This window comes from Limanda limanda, chromosome 8 (genome assembly GCF_963576545.1).
Source record: "Limanda limanda chromosome 8, fLimLim1.1, whole genome shotgun sequence".
NCBI lineage: Eukaryota > Metazoa > Chordata > Actinopteri > Pleuronectiformes > Pleuronectidae > Limanda > Limanda limanda.
Window position 1 is genome coordinate 9,102,723 of NC_083643.1, and position 23,253 is coordinate 9,125,975.

A 23,253-nucleotide genomic window follows, 5' to 3' on the forward strand; every position below is an offset into this window, starting at 1 on the left:
AGAGGAGGAGGAGGAGGTGGCCGGTGGAGGAGGAGGAGGAGGTGTCAGCGGAGAGAGACAGGGGCTGACTCCGGTTGACCAGCGGAGCGAGTGAGTCCACGCAGCCGGGTGACAGCAGCCTCCCCTCGGCCTCTGGTGACACCGAGATGAGAAGAGCGGATTTAGTTTGTCGCTTCCGAGAAGAAGAAGAAGAAGATAGACGAAGAAGAGTAGGAAGGTGAAGAAGAAGAAGCAGAAGAAGCAGAAGAAGAAGCAGAGAGGAAGTCTCTCCAAAACGGTAAGACTTGTCCCCGGCTGGTTCGCTAATGAAAGTCTGCACCGCTGGGTTTTGCTCTCTGTATGAATATGAGCGTTTTGAATCGCTGGCACGCAGGTGGCCATGATTGTTGTTATCGTTTACACAACTTGAAGGAAAGTGTCCCGGTGAAGGAAAGTGTCCCCGCGGCTTGTCAGTGTCTCCTCCCGCCTGTGAGCACCAGGTCCCCAGCTCCATGCGGGTTCTACACAGAGGAGGGTTCTACACGCTGTTCTGCTGGTTGTTGTGGGAACAGCCGGTGGAAGAGTCCGTGGTTTTGTGTTTCTACCCAACAACAGCGCTTCTCTGTGGGGGAATTTCTGATTTTCCCGTCACTCATCGCTGGGTTTCCACCAGTGGAGATGTCCTGTAGAACCAGGACTGGGGACACATGGGTCTGTGGGATCTGCTGTTAGTTCTGTGTTGAGCACTTCAACAATATCATCCTCGAACTGACAATAATTTAAAAAGTGCCAAACGAGATAGTAGAATAAATCTGAACATTTCCATAATAAGGGTTCAAATGTAAAAGAAAGACAAAAGTATCTGTGGCATACTTTGAATTTAGTAACATCAAGGACTTGAAAACCATAGTTATTTGCAGGAAGTCGTTGCTTGTTTATTGTTAACTCTCTATGAGCAAAGTCTCACAGCATTGATTATATATATATTTTAAATCATTGTTCAAGCACATTGTGTACGTCAAAAAAGCTCAGAGCGTAAACAACAAATTGTCCTATTTAAGGTCAGTATTGTTAATAAGTGACTTGGTTTGTTTTTGGACTACTTACAGGACAGTGGCACTTCAGGGGCTAATCACATATCAGCTGGGGCCAGCCCCCCCTCTCTGGATACGCCCCTGATTTGTTTGAGCTACATCTGAAACCAATTGTAAATTTAGTCCTGACATCTTTGAGACCTGTATGTTTGATAATTTGCAGGTATGAGATAAGTGTCAAGGAGATATCAGAGTATGGATTTAAGAATAAATCATAAACATGCATTTGAATTAAGTGTAAAGATTGATTTGTTGGTTGTGGTTTTAAACTCTTCTTCATGGGCAGAGAATGACAAACATTTTACAAATCGGAGCTACATCAAGCAGCTGTTACCTCTTATCGTGAATGTTATATTGATATATTGGACACTTGTGATTGCTGTTGATGACAATTATATTGCGATAATTATTGCTCCTGTTTTATTGCCCAGCCCTGAGACACAGCAGGCAGAAGTAGGCCATGCAGATACTGGTCTGTGTGTCATGTCATGCCATGCGTGGACCCCCTCTGGAAGGAAGGAAGGTTACCATGAGCATCTCACTGGTTCATGCGTGGAGTGGGGGGAGGTTACAGTCAGTCTGAGTGAAAGATCTGCAGCAGGATCTAGCTCTCTGCCAGATGTCTGACTGCTGCTCATTGTTTCACTGTCATGTGTCCCCCCCATCCTCCTTAATGTTTTTTGTTCTCGGACTAATGTCGCACATGTGCACGCTGCTAATGGCGAGTCCACTTCCTCTACAATTTCAATATGCGTGTCATTCATTGATGGACAACGATGTAAATAGAGGAAGTGGAAGAAGACAGATGAATACAGTCTGTTGTTTTTTTTTTACCCTGTGTAGAAATCTTTGAAGCTTTAGTAACACAGCTGTTTCTTCCTTAGCTCCAATCATGCATTGCCCCAAGCTGTAAGCATAACACTGAAGACTTGAGTGATTAATTTGTATAACTTATTGTTCAGCCTTTAGTGTGTGTGTGTGTCGGTGTGTTCGCGTGTCACATTGTGTGATATTATACATATGGTTTGAGAAGTGAGCCCCACATTGGACACACACACACGTACCTCAGCACTTGGTGTCTTTCTGCTCTGTGTTCTCACTAGACTTTAATAGTTTTTAAACCAGCCCTGTTGTTTGAAGATCAAATCCACCAAATGTCAGAACAAGAGGAATCCTGATGTGTTGGTGGTATCACAAAAAGGCTGGTTCATCATATGCCTCCCTTTCATAAACACCAGTTAAAAGCCTTAATTTAGGAACCTTTCCTTGTAAAAAGCTGTCAGCACTTGACTGTTCAACAATGGTCTGGCAGCCCATTCCGAAGCCAAAAGGATGTGAGCCACGTGTGAGGCAGAGCATGTGAGCCCTTATTTTGTTTTTATGCCCATGAATGGGCCTCAGTCAGCAGTATTGGCCTTTTTTTTAAGAACACTCAGAGTTGGTGACTTGGTCCTTTTCATTTTTGAATTGTAAGTCATCGTACCTCTCTTTGAGCCATCAAAAGGTGTTGATATGTATGCATCTACCTAAGTGAAAGCATTACAAACACTTAAGTTGGGCCATACTTTGGTTAATACAACTTAAATGATCTTTTAATTTCAATTTTTGTATCATTAAATTGTGAAATCTTGCTCCAACACCAGATTTTAGGTGAATCTGTGGTTCCCTTGTCACTCTTCAACCAGCAGTATCCATTGTACTCGGTTGTGATAATATTGTTTCAGTGGAGAGGCATCAATAGTCTTTCTGTCTGCCTGAATGGCTTCTTTATGATGAACGTCAAAGGCGTTCCAAACGCACCAGTGTCACAAAACACAGCAAATAGTGAAGCTTTTCCCCAAACCATAAAAGATACTGAAGGGTTTAGTCTTTGCCGTGTTACTCGCAGGATATATTTTCGATGTTGTCTGTTCAGGAGTCCTGGACAAATCCATTCATGTCCATGTTTACTTTGTTCAGGGATTAGAAAGGTCATGAAGTCTGTCATCACACACTGGGGGAGAGGTAAGGACAGATTCTGGGGAGGTTTAACATGGAGACAAACACAGGGACACCTTTGTGCCACTTTGAGTTTTACATTCACAAAACCTACCTGAAGAAACACGTAAACTTAAGCAAGAAAACTAGAGCAGCCGGTGGTTTTGACTCTATGATTACTATACACTGGTTCTTATGATACTGCAGACCTCATGCCTACGTCTTCACATTCCTATGGTGGTGATCGTGGCTTCCCACACGACACAGAGAATCATCACCAATAAGAATGTGTTGATGGATGGCCACCAGAACTGGAATGGCACTCAGTAGAGCACATGCCTCCGCCGAGTCCCAACAGTCCTCTTGAAGTCAGCTGCACCAAATCTCACACACCCTCATAGCAATCAGTTCCCTAAATTTACCTGATTTCTTTCAAAAAGAGCCATGAATTATTCCCTGGGTAAACAGTGAAAATGTGGGGAGTCTTGCAATTTTAAACACCAATATTTAATGGGTTCTTCCCTGACCCACATTGCATCCTTCCACCAGGTTTCATGGAAATCGTTACTGTAGTTTTTTTTGCACAATCAACAAACAAACAGTAAATATATTTACTACACAGATATCATTATATAGCACCTCCCTGTGATATGTAGGTTACATTTGGGCTGTAGCACGAGCCTCTGTTGGAAGCCAGTGTGATATTTGGATGAGCCATTTCGTCCATGAATTACTCCAAATCTATTCCCCCCACACACAGTAAAAATGAGGTCACATCTCTGTTGAGATAGTAGATATTTACTCAGGCTGAAAACTGTTCCAGCACTGAAGAGAGATCTGAGGAGATGAGTGATGCCTCCATGGGATAATAACCCAAATAGTTATTTGTCTTTTGGAATTTGTATAAAGGCTAAACTGGGCCATCCTGGAATTTCCCTTCCATGACCGTCTCCAGTTTGTGTCTCTTTCTGGATGCCACTTGATTTGTTGCTCTTGCTCCAAATACTTAACCTCCCTCTGAATTACATCCCCTCAGCGCAAGCCTGCTCATCTCCAATGTACCATAATCTGTTTCTGTGTTTGTAAACATGGTTCATACATGAAATCTGCGATAACCAAATCACCCAGAGGAGTGTGCATGAGTGACGCCAGCATCATTCCTGCTTAGCTTTTGATTCGAGAACAGCTAACACAGCACCAGGTTTTTTCATTTTGGAAACATGTTTTCTGTGTGCCTCCTTCGTGAATTATTAAATGTGTTTGCCGTTGTGCTGGTGTGCTGTGGCGAGGGGATTTTACTGGTATAGAAACAGTGAAATTGGTATGTGAGCTCATGTTGTTGTGAGCTTATTGCATTTTGTTGCAGTATGAGCAGCTTGTGCCAAAACAAGGTTGGACTTAGAAAGGACAGTTTTGAGGACAGTTCCAATTGTTTCTGTTGTTTATTGTTAATTGTTTAACTTCGTATTCAAATTGTTCAAATACTTATATCTGAAGTTTACAAAGTATTTATAATTTAATCTTTCAAATCATTGTCTGATATGGGCAGCAGGGGTGGCACAGCTTCATGGTTCAGTCGGCCTTTGCTTACCTGTGTTGTGTAGTATTATGATTGTTGTTGTCATCACTGGTTATCTGTTCTCACTTTTCTATTTGCAAAGCACTTTGGATCCACGATGTTGTGTTTTTAAAGTGCTATATAAATCCATTTGAATTGCTGCAGGTCACATTTGCAGTTTCCAGAAAGAAAGCTGCATCCAGCATGACCACAGGCCAAAAACAGCCCGTTCCCAACAGGCATGTTGAGAACTGGCACTGCACTGGCAGAGCTAATTTATAATGTAATAGCACTACTTACTCAGATTATGTTCTCTTTCCCCTGGCTTCTCTGTTTGTGTTATGACTTCATCCTCAGCTTGGTGGAAGAGGATCCATTTATGAGAACGTGGCTTTCTCAGCATGGTCCTGTGGTTTTGTGTTTAGGAAAACTGTTCCCTTGACATTCCCATCCTCCTCATACCACCCATCAAAAAAAAGTGCTGCCACTCTGGGAAAATGAGGCCTCTCCGGTCCGGGCTGGCTGCTCTGGCGTCTAAAAGTTTATGTTGTCATTGTTATATTTAGACACCCGCCGTCCCCCCTCCCCAGGTGATGGGGGAGACAGAAGTGAGGAAGTAGTGTTTCTCAGGCTGAGGTCAGATGCAGCGTGATGCAATGGGCTCTCTTCCTCAGCCTCCAGCTTGTTATTTCCTTTGTTAAGATGGGGAAAAGTTAGATAGTTTGGGATGGTGAGTGTCTGTAAGTGTATTGAATGTGATGTGTGCCCTCTTTGGAAAAAATGACAAGATGGTGGTAAAAGAGATTTGAGCTGGACAGAAAAGCCCCTTGTGGAAAACCAGCTATTCTGAGCCTTGTGCTTTTTCCCGAGCCCATGTTTCACCCCTGGGTCACACAGTCTCTGTGTCGCAGCTATTTTCTGAGCATATGCACAAACAATACAGCCAAACAAAAGAAACGAAGGGATAGAGAAGAAAGAGAACTTCGGATGGAAAGAAAGACACAGAATTTCTTCTTTTGGAGACGTTGTAGGCCTGGTTATCAAGGTTTCACAACAGTTAGATTTTCAATCATTTGTCTAATATGGTTTCAGTTTTATCTCTTTTCTTATGGTTGCTTCGGCTCAGTCAAGAGTAGATGCAGTTACTCCACTGTTTGTCGTGCTGTGTTGTCACTTTAAGCAACTACTCAGAGGAACCCCACGGACTGGGGGTAGACAATTGTCCATTGTCCATGCACCATCACACCTGCACACCATGTGTTTGGTAACATGGAGCTTAGACGTTCCTACATCCTTGTTATGCCTATACGAGGAGAGTCATTGATGCCTCTTGGCTTTATTTAGACTTGCACAGACATAGTGAATGCATGAGAATGCTTGCACCATACTTGAAGATGGCAACCACTATAAAATGCAATTGTACAACCTGGGTTTTTACTGGTTAGCTTATTAGTGAACTGTCTGTAATTCAGTCATAGAGGCATCGAACACCTTTACTTTATGTCTGGAGTTCCATCTGGAAGAGATGGGGGAGCAATCCAGACGTCTTGGATCGAGTCAGATTCAAATCCCAAATTTAAGGACTTGGAACTTGCTTTACTAATGCATACAAATGACTCGATTTAAAACATTCAAACCTTTGAATTTTTTTGGTTATTGATAGAAGTTAAGTTTTGTTATGAAGCATGATTGAGTGATTTTGGGCACCCTCCCAACCTATGAGGACACAGGAGTCAGCTGTCATGGACATTGTTGTTCATTTTGGAAAGCTCGTTATCGAAACAGGTCAAATGTCAGAAAAATTTAGAAAACCGAAAATGGAGACAGTTTAATTTTATATTAAAAATTAAACTCAACTTCTCATGATCACTGTGGTTCAGATTTTCATATGACTTGACTTGTGACTTGCTCGGCCTGAAAAGAGGCCTGGCTTGCTTGATACTCCCCACAGCAACTTGGGACATGCTTGTGACTTTGCGGTGAAGACTAGTGACTGGCTTTTTACTTGTGTGTGACACTCCCACCTCCTGCCATCTGGCGTCCATACCTTCCCTTAAAGCAAGGACTGGTGTTTTACATCTTGTACCAGCCTGCTGAGATTTCCTGTCTGGTGACTTAGTGATTCCAAGTCTCTGAGGGACTTCCTATTTATAGCATTCATTATCAACATTATGTTGAGGAGAACTGAACAAAATGGAACGTTCTGCCTCTGGTGATCTTTATCTTAGTCTGTTGGGGTTTTATGTGAACCTGGAAACAGAGCTAATGTATAATGAGCACCAAAGTCCTCTTCCTTAGAGAATAGTTCTGATCCATTTTTACAGACAAATTGTGGTTTCTAAAAATAGAGAGGCCTCCCTCTCTTTACTACTCTGCCTTTTCTCCCTTTTCATTTTCTGCCTCTTTTAGACACATGCATGCTTACATGCACACACTGTGTCTGTCACCCATTAGAAAGTGGAGCTCCGAAGCCATCTGGGACCTCAGAGCTCTTCATGTGGAAATTAGAGCCATGTGGTCACTTGTTAGCCTCCTTTCTTTTATGAGCTGGAGATTCAGGAGGGATTCTTGTTCTCCACAGTCACAGAGAACGTACAGAATCAAGCTAATGTAACAATAGACAGAGATATCTATAAACAGAACAGGGACTACCAGAAAAATCTTTAAAGTTTTCCTCATTAATTGCATGACTTGAGGAATTGCTGAAATTAAATAACATATATTACCATGAATTGAAGCCTGAAGTCAAAAGACATGTGAAACCAACATGTTCTTAAGAAGGTAAAGCATATACATGAATATCATGTTATTTTGATATTGAAAACAGACGATAGACACATTTACATGGACACAAATATTTACCCTTTTAGGACAGTAGTTTGTCTTCCTAAATATGGCATCTCCTCCTATGAACACATGAACATCCTGATCACAGTTATGTCTTATTCAGAATAAGGTCATTCCTCAGATAACTGGTGTCCATGTGAACATAGTCAGTGCAGGACTGACTGATAAATGACAAGTATCTAAAGTATGTGAATAGTTTTTTTTCTTTGCTGTTAAACTAACTAAACAAAGTCCCTTTCCTTATTTATCCTCAGAACAAGCGGGTTATGTTTGCTCATGCAGAGCAGATAATGTTTTATAATACACAGTGTTAATGAATGATCCGGATGCGTGATAGGCTGAGCCCAGAATGAAAATACACTCTGTGAGGTCAACTAGGTTGAATGAGTGCACGGCCCGAGCTCGTCTGATCTCAGAGCCAGAGCGTTCTTTGGCTGACCGCGCAGCATTGACTAATCATCCAGCGGTGAAGAGAGCTCTGCATCTGTCGTCCTTTGCCTCATCATGCCATCAGCAATTTGGGGTGAGGGTTTTAATGTGCCGGGCTGCATAGACATCATAAGTGCAGATGTGATCCTATCTCAGTAATTGATAGACAGTACAACATCTATATAAGGCGTCCGACTCAGTGTTCCCAGCGATCTCAGACACAACAAACACTGCTAGTGGAGATGAATCATCCTGTCGGTGACTTCACCTCAGCCTCCTCATGCCATTCACTTTTTTTATATGTAAACTTCCCACACTCTGGTGTAATTTAACTTTTGGGTTCCAGTTCAAAACGACCACCCACTGATGCACACACACATACACGCCCCTGACCTAACCTCACCCAAACTATCAGAGCTCTTAGAGATCCCAGGATCCCAGAGAAAATTGACTTACTGCCACAGTCCCTCTAATCTCAGACTTTCAATCTGACTTTGTTCTTGTATAATCCTCCTCCTGTCTTAAATCTGACCACTACTCAGATTAGGATTGATCACGAGCCAAAAGGAAGCTGATAGTGGATTAAGCTAAACATATTTGAAAAGACGATTTCTCCTTCATTTGTGGTGTCTTAGTGTGTTGAATTTCTACCAATGTCCTACATGTCAACAAATGCAATAATCTCATTTAAATTGGATGCCATTGCTTTGTATAGTTTGCACGGACATGCAGATGAGATGATAATTTTTGGTTGATATATCAGTAAGGACATTATAACCTCTGCATCAGTGCTTAAAACCATGTCATTTAGCTGGATGTGATTCAGAATGCGTCGCGAGCTGTGTGTGGTTACAACAGTGCACGTAGAGCTTATATACACAAGCTAGATTTAGAACGCCATGTCATAACAGGAAATGATGTCACCGAGGACTTGGAGCTCAAAGTTTTGTATAAACTGGTCTCGTAAGCAACCAGTTCATCAACACTTACATATAGGGAAGTGTTTTTTAACACTTCGTACTCACTCTCTGCAAATCTGATGCTTTTCATTACATCTCACATTTTCTATTTGAAATATATTGTTCCTATTCTCTCTTAAAATCTATGAACAATTTCAACAAAATTCATATTTTTTTTTTTTTCTTGATATATTCTGTCAGACAATGTACTCCTACTAACTATACACTCCCCCAGGTGTGATCTTTGACTGTGTTTTCGTCATCTCTCTCCCACTCAGCGGTGTTGTCTGTAGCTTACTCACTTTCTCCCGTCAGCTTCCATCTGTTTAACACCTTCAGCTCCCCCACAGTCACCACCTTCGTCGCTATAGTCACCACTTAATAAGAGCTGTACAAAGAATGTTTGTTTAAAACACTGGAGGTCCTCAGCTCTGCTGGTGAGTCACAAGCAAAATCCCAGTACTGTTAATGTGAACTGACCACTGAGTATTAGTCACATCTTTATTTTGCTGACTGTAAAAAGCTAAGTTTGGATAATTTGAGGCGTTTAGTCAGTATAAGGGGTTTTCTTGGTTAGAGGGTGGACACATTGTGTTGTCACAGCTCTTATTTAACCTGTTTTTGAAGGAGTGGCGGTAACTGGTTTCCTTTTTTCCCCCTGAGCCCAACACAATACTATCAGCAGTCTGGAGACTCAACACAGGAAATAAGCAGCCTGAACCTCAAGATGAAACAAAACAGACTCTTAACAACATTTTACAAGAGTTTAACATCATACAAGAGTATGAGGGAAAAATATCTTTCTCATCTTCACACAGTATATTTGTCTTTCCTTTCTTATTAACAGCCTTTCCATCACGTACAATGGGAAGTGTTGCATTTCACACTGTTTGTTTTTTCTCACATTTTAAATTATAGTTTCCTGTAAGCCCACGTTGCAAGTGGCTGATTCAGATTGAAAGCATTCAAATACAAGCTTCAACACAACGTTTCACATCAACTCTAATGTGATTTTAATTATATGGAGAACAAAATCTGGAGAGAACCAAATACAGCAAGTTACGTGCATTTTGTGCTCGTACCTTATCGTCCTACACTTTCAAATATAGCTTGTGTATAAGATGGAAGGTAGAGCAGTTTTCAATATTTAATATGATATAGTTAAGGTCAGAGCTCGGTCAATGGCACCACCTGACAGACCGCTTTCTCAGCTGTTCAGAAACATTTGCTGATACCTTGAAAAACCTGAAATATCCTGACATGGACAAGAAAAGTGAAAAGTGAAAAAGAGCAGCACAGCAGACAGCAGTTGTTCAGTGGTCTGGTTTCACTGACCACCTGTTAGACAGGAGCTTCAGCTGTTGTTTGGAGATGCCTGGATGCTGTGGTGTTAGAGATGAGATAAGTAAGGGTCGAGTGATGAAAAGGAAAATCCATACACATCTGTACAACATCTTTAACAATTAGTTCTGATCCAAAAAAGTAGGTTTAAGCAGCTTCATTCTCAACATCTGGGCTAGAATACTGTAGGAGTAAAAGGTTTCAGATCGTTCTTGCTTATTATATCTGTGTCACAGAATCACTACCACACAGATCAAAATAAAGCTTCTCATATCTCATCTGGGCCAAAACAATGTTCATACGCAAATAAAAATACATCTTGAAATTTTAAGTATTTAATTATTAACCTGCGATCTACCCTCTTAAGCTCTCTGTCATAGTGCCCATTGTACCGGGGTCGAGATCTGAGATTTAAATTATGTTGTGTCCCCTTGCTCCTGACGACTTGTGTCCTTGTCAGCAGTATTCAGGTTGTGTAGGAAACAGTGAAAGCGTCTTTGTGAGCAGTGGCAGGTGCCCTCACACCTGTTGCCGTCTGGCATGCCGCACATACATGTGCACAGCACCCGAGGCCCCAGCTGGCTGCCGGTTGTCAGGCGTAAGGAGAAGTATTCACTGCTGCACAGCATCTGTTGGCTGGAGCTGGTACTGTCACAAAAAGCCTCTGTATGGCTCCAAAAGTTTGGTTTTAAAACAACACAAATTGAATTTCAAATGGCTTAGTTTTACCTGAGTAGCAACTAGAAAATCAAATTCACTTAAGTTTATATCAAAGGAACACCACAATAGTTGTATTTCCTCCCCTGTCTCTTTGATTTACATGTTCTCTTCTTGAATAGTTGTCCCATGGTGGCATTTAGGTGTGAAGCATAACAAAGACCTGCTTGTATAACTTGTTCCTCAACATTAACAAGTGAGTGGCTCTTAACCTTGATGCTTTATTGTGACTTGTCTGGGTTTTAATTCTACCCTTTTATTCACTGTGCCTGTGAGGCATCGCTGGCGCCTTCTCTGAATCCAAATATCCCTCAGATCCTGATCTCCCAAACGAGCCTGTTCCCTCTTGGGTGTTTTATTCAGTCCTGACAACTGCTGAACAGCCGAGCTGTGCGGACGGAGCACATCAGCTCCGGACTGGGGTCAGGTGGAGGTTACACCCAGGGCGAAAGGGAGCAGGAGTCTCAGCTGGTCACTTCTGTTGATTTCTTCCTGAGCTCTGGTCAGACTGTTGCCTTCCATCTTTATTACAGTGAGTCTGCACCAGTGTGGCTGTACGTGTGCAGTGTCCTGAATGACCACATGTATTTTCATGCAAATATGTATAGGCAATATTTCTTTCTTCTCTTCTCTTCTCTTCTCTTCTCTTCTCTTCTCTTCTCTTCTCTTCTCTTCTCTTCTCTTCTCTTCTCTTCTCTTCTCTTCTCTTCTCTTCTCTTCTCTTCTCTTCTCGTCTCGTCTCGTCTCTTCTCTTCTCTTCTCTTCTCTTCTCCTCCCTCCTCTTCTAACCTTATGTCCTTCCCTCTCTCTTCTTCCTTCGCTCTGTCCAGTGGTTCAGTTTATAAAATGAACTTGTCTGATTCTGGAGACACATGATGGATGTTAAGGGAAAGAGTGAACACATTTAATTTGCCTGTGAGAATTTGAAAGATTCAGTGTAAACCTTCTTGATCCTTCCTCTGTCTGCCCTGATCCACCTTTATCGGTGTAAATGGATTTAAAACCTGATGAAGTGAGGAACACACTGCATTTCAACATCCAATGACAGTCACATGCAACACAGAACAAAACCTAACTCGGGTGCTTTCTTCTTTCTTTTTTTACTTCTGTAATTTTCAAAAAAAGACCAAACAATGTGAGGTGAACAACTTATCATCACCTCACACTCAGAATCTAATGTCAAGCTATTGTGTCAGCTGAAGCTCAGGGCACGTGGACAGGAAGCTGCTCGTGGCCTTGTGGTTCTTCACTGTGGTTCCTGTCCAGAGCATGCAAAACACATTTGTTTTAGAAGAACAAAGTTTGATACAGCAACTATGCTCTGAGTTTGAGTCTGTAGAACTTCTCCGGGTACACCAGCTTCCTCACACAGTCCAAAGATATAGGATAAGTGGGTTAGAGAATGGACGGGTGAATATAAGTTGACTTGACCGTGAGGTGTATTGAGAGAAGCTACAGCATGTGGTGGATTCTTTTTTTTTTTTAAAGTTTCAAGTGATGTCTGCTTGTTTGTTTTTTTATATAATGAACATTTCCCAGACGAAAGTAACCACATACAGATGTTTTTGTAGTCAAACAAAAGACACAGGTGCTAGACCTGTATGTTCAAGCACCTGTGACAGATCTTGTTCACTCTGCCAAAGTGTCTCTGAAATCACGGCCTGGGACTTTTATGTAAAATGTGTTGTTCTTATGCTACTAAGGTCATTGAGCTAACCCATAACCCCCATATAAAGTCAAGGTAAAAATGTTTCACATCTGTTGCCAGTCAATATTATGGTTGGATCTCAAAGTCTCTCCAGGTCACAGACAGTTCGACACCCAGTAGAGAGCAGTAAATTACCAACTTACAACTCATTCATGTATGTGATGACAGTGGTTTGGTTAATTCTGAATCTGATGATTATTAATGACATATTTCTGTGATTCCTTTCAGATTCTGACATGAAGAAGGACATAGAAACACTGATAGCAGAGGAACGGGCTGATATCATCTCTAAATATGACAAGGTAGGTGCGAGATTGGGAAGACAATGTCACCTCCGTTCATGAAAGTCTTGATTATAAAGTTGATTGATCCTTACAAGTAAAATCATCTGGGACTTAATTTTCCCTCATAGAAGAGAAGCCAAACCAAAAACCAGAGTTTTTCTTGAATAAAGAGTTCCTGAATGGTACCTGTGAGCCAACAGGCAGTGGAAAGGGATTGAATGTAATGATCATTTAATGACATATTGACAGCAAATGTGTGTTTGTCATGAAACAGTTTCTTCCCATTATAAAGCAGACATATCATTGGTCCATTCATGTGTTCTTACCTGGTATTTACAATTTATTACCACTGTCAGGGAGGTTATTTTCTTCTGTGGTTATTTATTTGTCTGTTAGTTAGCCGGAACTTGTTGGGAGGATGTGGTATGGATCAGGGAAGAAATCATTACAATTTGGTTTGGAGCAGAGAAAGGCCGTTATTCAACATTTTCCTTGATTTCTATGAGAATAATTCCCCCAATAGTTTTGGGGACTGATATGTATGAATGTGTCTGTGTGTTCAATTGGATCCAAGTTCAAATCTGGATCTAGTGAATTTAAATGTGGTTTCATCAGGAGACTGTTGGGACTTGGCCGACATATACACTCTAGTGTCGTTCTAGTTCTACTTGTTGAATCTGTATCATGGTTTGTTTGCACACATTATTTTTCTAATGTGTATGCGGCTGTTTCAGGGAAGGCAGGAGGGTGTCAGGATTGACCCATGGGAGGATGCTGACTACAGCATCTTTAAGGTCACAGATCGCTTCGGCTTCCTGCAGTAAGTTCCTCGACTTAAAGCTCCTGACAGCTTCCTCCTGGAGACGTTTTCTCTCTCATCTTTCTCACATTGCCAATTTTCTGTACATTCGTGTTAAACTTGGATTGTCTTCTCATTGGTATGTTGCTTATTTCTACTTTTCTGCTCCAGTGAGGAAGAACTGCCAACACCCAGTGCGCTTGAAGAGAAGGTAATTTTCCACATTTTGACCTTGCACGTGATATATTTAGACCCTTTTCACGTATCCAGAGGACCAGATGTGAATCAGTCTTTTCTTCTCTGCAGCACAAGCAGCACGAGATGGAGCGAGTGGAGAAATGGCTGAAGATGGTGAAGAACTGGGACAAGTACAGGAACACTGAAAAGGTGTGAATCTCGGTATCTATACACTCACTAACGTCCTGTCTCCATTTAGCCGTCGCTTTTCTTTTTTTTCCCAGCTAAAATATGTGATGTAGTCTTTCCACTTCCGGTCATAATCTTTTTTCCATTCCCCTTTTAACCACAGCTTCTTCCCCCATTCTCTCCAGTCTAGACCGCTAAAGGAAAATGCATGAAATGGCTCCTTGTCATTGAAGAGAGTTAACATTCAAACGTGACCCTCTGCCTCTGCCCTCTGGTTGTTGTGATGAAGGCTGTCTCTCCATGTTTAGAGGAATCCAATTCATGTCTATCATACTGTGTGTGTGTGTGTGTTTCAGTTGGTGAAGCGCGTGTATAAAGGCATCCCTCTGCAGCTGAGAGGCCAGGCATGGGCCTTGCTCCTGGACATAGAGAAAGTCAAAAAGGATAACGAGGGAAAATACGAGGTATGAAAATAAAACAGATACAGTCGACAAAATATGGATATTTTCCCGACTAGCCATTTAAACCACTCTTTCTCGTTTTGTCTTGTCCTCCAGAAAATGAAGCTGCAGGCTCGTGACTTCTCCACAGAGATCAAGCAGATCGACCTGGACGTCAACCGAACGTTTAGGAACCACATCATGTTCATGGACCGCTTCGGAGTCAAGTGAGTTCTCAGCTTCTCTCTCTCTCTCTGGAGCTGCGTGTTTCAATTCACCTGCACACAATCCTGATGATTTCTTCACTTCCTCTTTTATTACCCAGCGTTGCACCACTCCTTCTCAGAACAGTCGCATCTGAAACTCTGAGTAGTTTTCAACCAATGCTACACAAACACACTGTTTATACTGTTGTGGGTCATGGGAGTTGTACTCACAACAAACGTCCTGACACTGTCTCCAAAAGTTATTGTATTTGTTTCCTGCGTCACCTCACATGTTCAGGTTAGCCCTCGCTGAGGCTCCTCCAGGGTGTGACACACAGACACACACACACACAAAGACCACACACAAAACTGAAGCGGTTGTTTCCTCTTCTCAGTGTTTTATTAGTCTTCCTGTCAGTGCTCGAAGCCCCACAGGAAATGGCATTCATACAGAAATGTGCAGCGACATGAAGTTGCATGTACAGAATAACGTTGAGCTGCCCACAGTGTGAACTTGAGACCATAAGAAAAATTATCAAACCTACGTTAAATAACTTTCAGAACACGGGCGCTCTCTTATGTTTCTTAGCGTTTGCTTTGTGACTGTGGGACAGTCGTGGAAACTACGGGGTTCTTCTTTGTGAGTTAAACTCCTGATTGTGGGCTCTCCTCTTCCTCTCTGTTACGTCCTTCCCTCCTCATTTCAAAGCTGCTAAGTCCAAGCAGACCAAAGCACTCCTCCATCCTGCCTGGCTGCCCACTCCTTCCCTTTGCGAGTCAACAGCTGTCTCACTCACATCGGGACACTGATCGCTATTTAAAGCTCCTTTCCTGCCTCTGTCGCTGTCTATAAGACAAGAATTTACTACAGAGGCCTGGAGGGGAGACATCCTCTCTGTGTCTGGGTTATACTTATTAATGCACCCGCTCAACACACACTCGCATGCAGTTACACAAGCGCTGCCTTGTGTTCGCTGTCTGAAACTGTTGAAACTCCAGATGTAATCAGCTGCGCAGCACGAAGCACGCAACCCTGCGGACGTGGACGCTCGATAGAGGCCGCGTGCACTGGAAGAAATTATGTGATGAAGATCTTTTTGATATCTTATATATGTTGATATTCACGTGTCACGGTGTCGGCTCACATGTGAAAGGAAATCACGTCAAGCGAAGCATCTACTTAAGATGTCAGCGGAACTGATCTCTGAAAACAGACCTTGTGTTTTCGAGAGTCACCAAAGAACTAATGGAACACAGACATCCTCACACAAAGGCTCTTTAATACACACAGACACACACAGTCCTGTCTCCATGGACATTACATTAAGTTCCTAGAGACTTACTTTAACCATGACTAAAGCTACTACCGGCCTAAACCGAACCTTAAAACATGTCTTCACCCTAAAATATATTGAATTATGTTATGGAGACTTGCTTTTTGTCCCAGTGAGGAAGATAAGTCCACAATCTCACTGTAAATTTAAGTCCTCACAATATGAGCAATAACTGGGACACACACACACAAACACACACACACACACACACACAGATTTTCACTACCAGGATGATCTGATGCAGCCAGGATTTGTCAAGCCCCCCAGAAATATCTTTCACTGATTGATGGAGTTCATTTTGTGATGAGGAGGTTGAGAAATATTTGGGGGGGGGGGGGGGTTTCTCTTAATAAACAGTTTCAACTTGTTTGATTGTTGCCAAGGAATCACATCCTTGTTTTAAACTGGTGGTTTCTCTGTTCCCTCTCTAGGCAGCAGGCGCTCTTTCACGTACTAGCTGCCTACTCCGTCTACAACACGGTAAGTGTTTACGTGGGGACACCGAAAGTGTGTGTGTGTGTGTGTGTGTGTGTGTGTGTGTGTGTTGCATAATACGGAGGAGTCTTGTGTACATGCTTCACAAAACAGCCCCGGATTGCATTCGTTCCTGTACAGGAAGGAACCGTCCGAGCACTCTTCACCCATCTGCTCTCCCCCTTGCTCAGAGCCTCGGCTGAGATCTTTTATTTGGTTTATTTGTGGCTCAGTCTGAACGTACAGCAACAACACAGTGTCACAACCAGACGTCACTGAACCCACAGTCACACTCAGTCCGGTCAAAGTTCCCCTTCGACTCCTCGTGTACTTCACCTAGCAAGGCTTCATATTAGTGCCAAAACAAAGTTAAGTAATCAGGGATTCTATTCTATTAATCTTTTTTTTCCTTTTCTTATGTGATAATTAATAATATAATGTTAATCAGAATATATCTTGAAGTTTATAAACCTTTATTTTGAAAAAGCAAAGAGTTTGAGGCTTATGAAGAATTAAAGTCAACATTTTTAGCTATATCTGATATTTTGCCGGCCAGTGATAAGTCAGTAAATTGAGGAAAACAGCCAAATCATTAATAAGTGGAAATTATAGTTGGTCATAACTTTACAAAATACTGTATACAATAGTTTAACACATGTCATATAAGGTATCTCCTTTATTTGAATGAAACAGTTAAATGTCATGTTATAAATAAAGCCATTATTTCCTATGACACTCCAAATCATATCCATCTATTTACTGTTCATTTGAAATCTTTGTTTTAAAGTTACAATGTATTTTTTCTGCCATAAACCAGATTGTGTCTCAGTGAAGTAAACGAAAGCTTTTACAAATGTGCAGAAATAAAAGGAAAGTGTGTTAAACACAGTACATTTCTGTATTGACATGTTTTTAAAACCTGACACTAATCTCTATATTAATCCATATATATAAATTATTGTATAAGCTTTGATTGCTGCCATATAATAGGGACAGAAATATTATTTAATCCAAAGACAGTAACTGGACCTGTACAGTTCATCTCCCCACACACACACACAGTCCAAGTCTGTTTTTCTGATTTGTTTCTGTAGTCGGTTCCTGTGTGGTAGAGGTGTTTCAGCCAGAGGAAATGGAAATGTGCTGTTCCCCTTTTTTCCTTTTTCCCCTCTTATCACACGCTGCTCCATAGAAACTGGGTCAGTAGGAGAGCGTGAGGGAGAGGGGAGGGACGGATGAGGGAGAAAAGTGTGTTCCGCCTTTTCGCCCATGATGCTAGAGAAGAATGTGCAGAATGTGTAGTTTAAACTGTCTATCGCTCTTATTCTGTCTACAATATTTCCTTGAAAGGATACCTTGGAGTGTCCATTTCTGGCTGTGCAATATATCAGCTTAATATAGACAAATACCAGGTGTGGGCCGGGGTTTGTGTATCTGCGCGTGCCAAGCGCGATGTGCGTTCAGAGCAACTCATTGAATCCTGGTGGAGTCAAATTGGCGGTTATTCAAGTTGAGGACATGACATTAGAGAGGATGTATTTTGGGCTGTAGTAAATATTTTAACAAGCTTTTGTAAAGAGTTAGTGAAGCTGTAGCGGAACGTACAGTAGGTCTGAGAAGTAAAACCACACACATCACCGTCTGTCTTCAGACCACATCAGACATTCAGGTGCTCTCCTCCCTCCGTCTCTCGGCCCGTGCGTCTGTCTGGACGCTATTAAATTATGAATAATCCTTTTCATTTGCTCATTCTCTTTAATTGAACCCGTCTCCTCTCCTGTGCTCCCCCAGGAGGTGAGCTACTGCCAAGGGATGAGTCAGATCGCTGCCATCTTGCTCATGTATCTGAACGAGGAAGATGCCTTCTGGGCTCTGTCCCAGCTCCTCACCAACAGCAAGCATGCCATGCACGGTGAGACAGAGGAAGAAACACAGAATTCAGCCAGATTGGCTCAAACAGTGAAGACCTCAGCCAACCGTCTCTTCATGAAACCACATTGAAATTCACTAGATCCAGATTTTGGTTTAGATCTGCACCAAACTGCACACTCTCATAACGATCAGTCCCCTGAACATGTCAGATTTTCCATCACCATCCATGTATTATTCTGTGAGAAAGCGACGAAATGTTGAAAATGGAAATTTCTCGCAATGTCAAAGGAAGTGATAAATAACTGCCCCCCAATCCAGATCTGCACCAAAAGTAAAAGTGTGTTTCCTGACCCATACCACATCCTTCTTATGAAATTCATGGTAATTCACCCAGTTGTTTCTGTGGAATCCTGTTCACTAACAAACCTACTTGGCATACAAAATACACACAATAAATATTTGGATTAAAAAGGATTCTTTACTTTTCAATTTCTAAATACTCTGTCTCTGTGTCCATCACCTCTCACCACCTATGGCCTCCTGATTGAACTTGTCTCTCCCCTTCCAGGGTTCTTCATCCCGGGCTTTCCCAAGCTGCACCGCTTCCAGGCCCACCACGAGCTGGTCCTCTCCAAAATGCTGCCAAAGCTGAAGAAACACATGGTGAGTGACAGCACCTTGAATGTATGACTTTAAATCAGGTCATTTTTCTTCATAACCTGATTAGTTTGTACTGCAAAAGGCCACAGAGTCGGTAAGGTTCTCATTTCTCATTAACTCACGCCCCACAGGACAAGGAGCAGATGACAACAGGGATCTACACGACCAAATGGTTCCTCCAGTGCTTCATTGACAGAGTGAGTTCTAGTTCTTGTGCTGCATCAATGTTCCACCTCCAGATTGTCTCTTCCCAGATGTGTTCTGTGTTTACACACCATCATTAATCCCTATGCCACAGGGCATCCCCCCCCTTCCCTTCAAGCATAGCAACACGTTCGAGATGGTTTCATTACTTTCAGACTCACTCTTCCACGTGTCTCCCATAACAGACTCCGTTCACCCTCACCCTGCGTTTATGGGACATTTACGTACTGGAGGGAGACAAGACGCTGACCGCCATGGCGTACACAACCCTCAAGTTGCACAAGAGTGAGTATGAGAGCGGTTTCTTTATCTCCCGTGGCGTGCTCGATGAGTCGAGCTGCGGCTGCTGTTGCTATACTGCTGAATGTTTCTGTGCGGATTACGCCGCACGCCGCCTCACGCTTGGCTGCCTCCTAACTGGGTGGCTTACATAATGCAAGTGGCCAGTTGCTGAGGAGAAGAATGGAAAGCTGACTTTCCATTGGATGCTTGCTTGAGCTTTGCCTCAGCACATTGGTCAAAAGCACTTCACTGATAGGACACTTGAAGATAGCCTCATGCTGTCTGTCATCAAAGGTTACCTGACACTCGACCTCAAGGAATGTTGTCACTCATTCTATTATTAGTTTTGTGTTAAATCCTGTCTGTGTTTTGTGTTGCTTGTGTGTGTGTCCAATCAGAGCGTCTGCAGAAGTTCCAGTTAGAGGACCTGAGGGAGTTTATCCAGGAGAAGCTGGGTGCTTCCTACTTCCTGCCTGATGATGTGGTGGTTGAGCAGTTACAGGCGGCCATGTCTGAGCTACGCAGTAAGAAGCTGGACCAGTCTCCTCCAGGTGCAGTTGTGTTCTTGTGTTTGTTGTTTTCTGTTACAGTTCAAAGCTTCTCAATTTATCCCAAAGTCTCTTTTGTTGATAAGATCCCTATTTTCCATTTCTCTTTTTAGCCAAGCCAGACGAGCTGCCAAAGGAACCTCTGGGTCAGGAGAGGCCGGTTCTCCTCCTGCCGCTGCCGCCGGACTCGCCTCCGGAGATCAAAGTAGCTCTGCAGCCCCAGAGCCCTCCAGACACAGAGAGCCAGCGATCAGACAGCAACACACAACACAACGCCTGTCCCGCAGAAGCTCCGGGTTCAAGAAGCGTCTCCGGCACAAACACACCTTCATTGCCTTCACCAGACCCAGGTGTAGCCCACACACAAAGAACACCTTCTCCTATAAGGCCTTGCAGAGCACCTCCTTTACCTCCGAAAACAATCAAGCCTTGTCCTGCGGTCGGGTTGGACAGAGACGTGAATGAGACGCTACCAGAGTGCAGCCAGAGCAGAGACGGAGGAGAACCAGAGATCACGCCTGGAGACCTGGAGACCAAGGAGGAGCCGGTGGAGTGGCCCCCACCTTACATACCTCCTCCTCTGGATCCTCCTACCATGCAGGTTGAGGAAGACATCATGGACCTCCCAGATCTGCCTCCTCCACCTTTCTCCTTCGCTGAGCAGATTGACGAACGGCGTCTGGATTGTGAATCTCCTCGTCCAGGGAGTAGGACCAGACCAGAGCCCCCCCGCCGCGCTCCCTCTCCGGGCTCAGACTCACCGCTGGTCACTCAGAAACCACCGGTGTCTCCCAATGTCACACAGAGGAAACCTCTTCCTCCCCCGAAGCCTTTCCTCCCCTGTTCCCTCACCTCCTCTCCCAGACTTCCTCCGCCGAAGCCGACCAAGTTCCCGGTGTCTCTCTACGTCCCGGTGCCGGCCGGCAGCCGACGACCGTCCAACACCTCCCAGTACGACAACCTGGATGAGGAGGACCCCTGCGTGGAGCGGCTGCTGGGCTCCACTCCTGAGGAACATCCCAGCATGCACGGCAACCCTCCGCACACAATCAATAGAGATTACGACCCTTCTCGCAACCCTTTGCCTCCACCTCCTGTCTTCATCCCTCCTTCTCCCACTCCTCCCTCGCTGGGCGCCCTCCCCAGTTTGCCACAGGAGCCTGAATTTGAAGGAGAGCACAGCTGGGTGGAGGACTCTATCCTCCCCCCTCCTCCACCCAGTTTCGCCGACAGACTCACCCCCCTCCCGTGCAGCGTGGCCAGCTGTCCGGACGCACACAGAGCTCCCTCGCCCGGTTACTCCAAGCCTTTCTCCCGAGGCCCCAGGGACCGTTCTGCCTTCCCAGCACCGCTCCTGTACACCAGGTCTCCCCCGGGCAGCTCCAGGTCCTCGGGACAGTCTGCAGTAGGTGTCCCGTTGGTTCGATCCAGCCCAGACTTTTGCAGGATGCCCCCTGGTGGCCAGCCGCTGCCCAAATCAGTGACATTTTGAAAGTGTCCCAAGTATCGTTGAAGCGTCACAGGTCGTACGTGAATGATTCAGACTCTGTAAATGCTCGATTCCTTTTCAACGCCGTGTAAGAGGTGATGGCCAGTATTCTGTGTTTGTGTGTGTGTGCATGTGTGTCTGAAAGGACTTTTTTTCATTGCTATGTACAGATTTCTGTGATACTTGCACCTTTTGTATGGGTAGTTAACTTTTCTAAAGTGTCAAACTAGTATTTAAAACTGCTGTCTGCTTTCCTTTTCGCTGGACAGAAAAAGCGCAGCAAGCGTATTAAGTCATCCGCTCTCTTCAGCGTGTGAAACCACATTTGGTTTTGAGAAATTCACACAGAAATGTGGATCTAATATCAGCTGCAGGTTTCATCTTAGGTCAGTTTCATTGTTTCCCGACAAAGTGTCTTAACCTGATCCCAGTGCAGTGAGGGCAGCGGCTCTACACTCACGGGCTTGAGAGGCTGCAGCGTGACCTCACCTCTGCTAAACCAACCAGAGCCTTTACCTTTCTACAGCATTACTGTGGTTAGCAGTGAGCAGGCTCACTCGTCTTAAGTCCGTGTCAAACTATTCCCGAGACGCTGCTTCTTTGTAACATCTTCAGGTCAGTGCTGAATCACACAGGACCACAAAACCAGGTTGCACCAAAGCAGTTTGCATGGAAACTTTCCAAATGATGACTAAAGGCAGTGTAGGCAGCAGCAGCAGCGGAGACATGATGCAATAGGTCACTGGTATAAATACTGAGGGCGGGGGGTCTTCAGGCAGGTAGCAGCGGGTACTCTGTGGGTATTTTTCTGCTCTTTTTTTTAAGTTAAGAATAGTTTGGTATGGATGTCGTCAGTTTCATGGTTTCAGTGTTACATCCGTTTGTCAGATACTTGAGTTCTCAGCAATAATTCACTGTTACATGTGTGTGTGCGTGTTGTCGAGGTGGAATCACAAAGAGATGAGACCAACATGCTTCATTATAGACTGTAAAATGAAGAGCAGCTCCCTCTAGTGGTTGGAAGTGTTGCAGATGGACTGATGATGTGCTGGTGGGGGAACTCATCTGTCTGTGGTGTGCGTGGCACAGATAATCCCTGTTTATGATTGTGCACAGAACGACTGTACATATAAATCTTCATATTAAGTCTGTGGGAGTAAACTAGACTGAAGGAAACCAGACAGTTTAATGAATCAAAGCTACGTTTCTTCTCATGCAGCCATAACTCGGAGCCATTGCAGTAACTATGTTGGTTTGTTTTAATCGTGCAGAGCAAATGTTGAGGAATGGAAGTTGAGCCATAACATTCGATATAAGGACCTAACAGTAAAATGTGTTTGTTTTGTTTATTCAAACTGTATATTACTTTATTTACAGCCTCAACATGTCTTTTTGCACTGAACCTTTGTTATTTCCAGGTTTTGCAGTTTTCTGTAATTATTCAGATGTTTTCTAACAGAGTTTCAGGTTCCTCACAAAAGAACATTATTCAATTTAGCCAGAAATGTTAACGGATGTTAAATGGTTTGTTCATGAACTTTGGCCTGACGGCCGGGATTCAGACCACGGCTCCTTTTATGGTCCTGCTTGACATCAGGGCTCAGACCAAAGCTTGTGTACATTTACGCATCTACGTGTTTTGAGTTTTATAAAGAGATAAAACCTGAGTTGTCTGCTGTCGTCGTC

The 23,253-nt window shown here is 43.5% G+C and overlaps 1 protein-coding gene across 1 annotated transcript; it reads left to right on the top strand.

The window, feature by feature from the left end:
• Positions 1-29: 29 nt before the first annotated feature.
• On the top strand, positions 30-23,234 carry si:dkeyp-19e1.3 (USP6 N-terminal-like protein). The gene is made up of 14 exons (XM_061077046.1): positions 30-277; positions 12,838-12,911; positions 13,628-13,713; positions 13,864-13,903; positions 13,999-14,079; positions 14,415-14,522; positions 14,616-14,725; positions 16,470-16,518; positions 18,304-18,424; positions 18,953-19,047; positions 19,176-19,241; positions 19,434-19,533; positions 19,929-20,081; positions 20,192-23,234. Exons 2-14 carry the CDS (start codon positions 12,846-12,848, stop codon positions 21,568-21,570), a joined length of 2,454 nt encoding a protein of 817 aa, XP_060933029.1. The 5' UTR covers positions 30-277; positions 12,838-12,845; the 3' UTR covers positions 21,571-23,234.
• Positions 23,235-23,253: the final 19 nt, after the last annotated feature.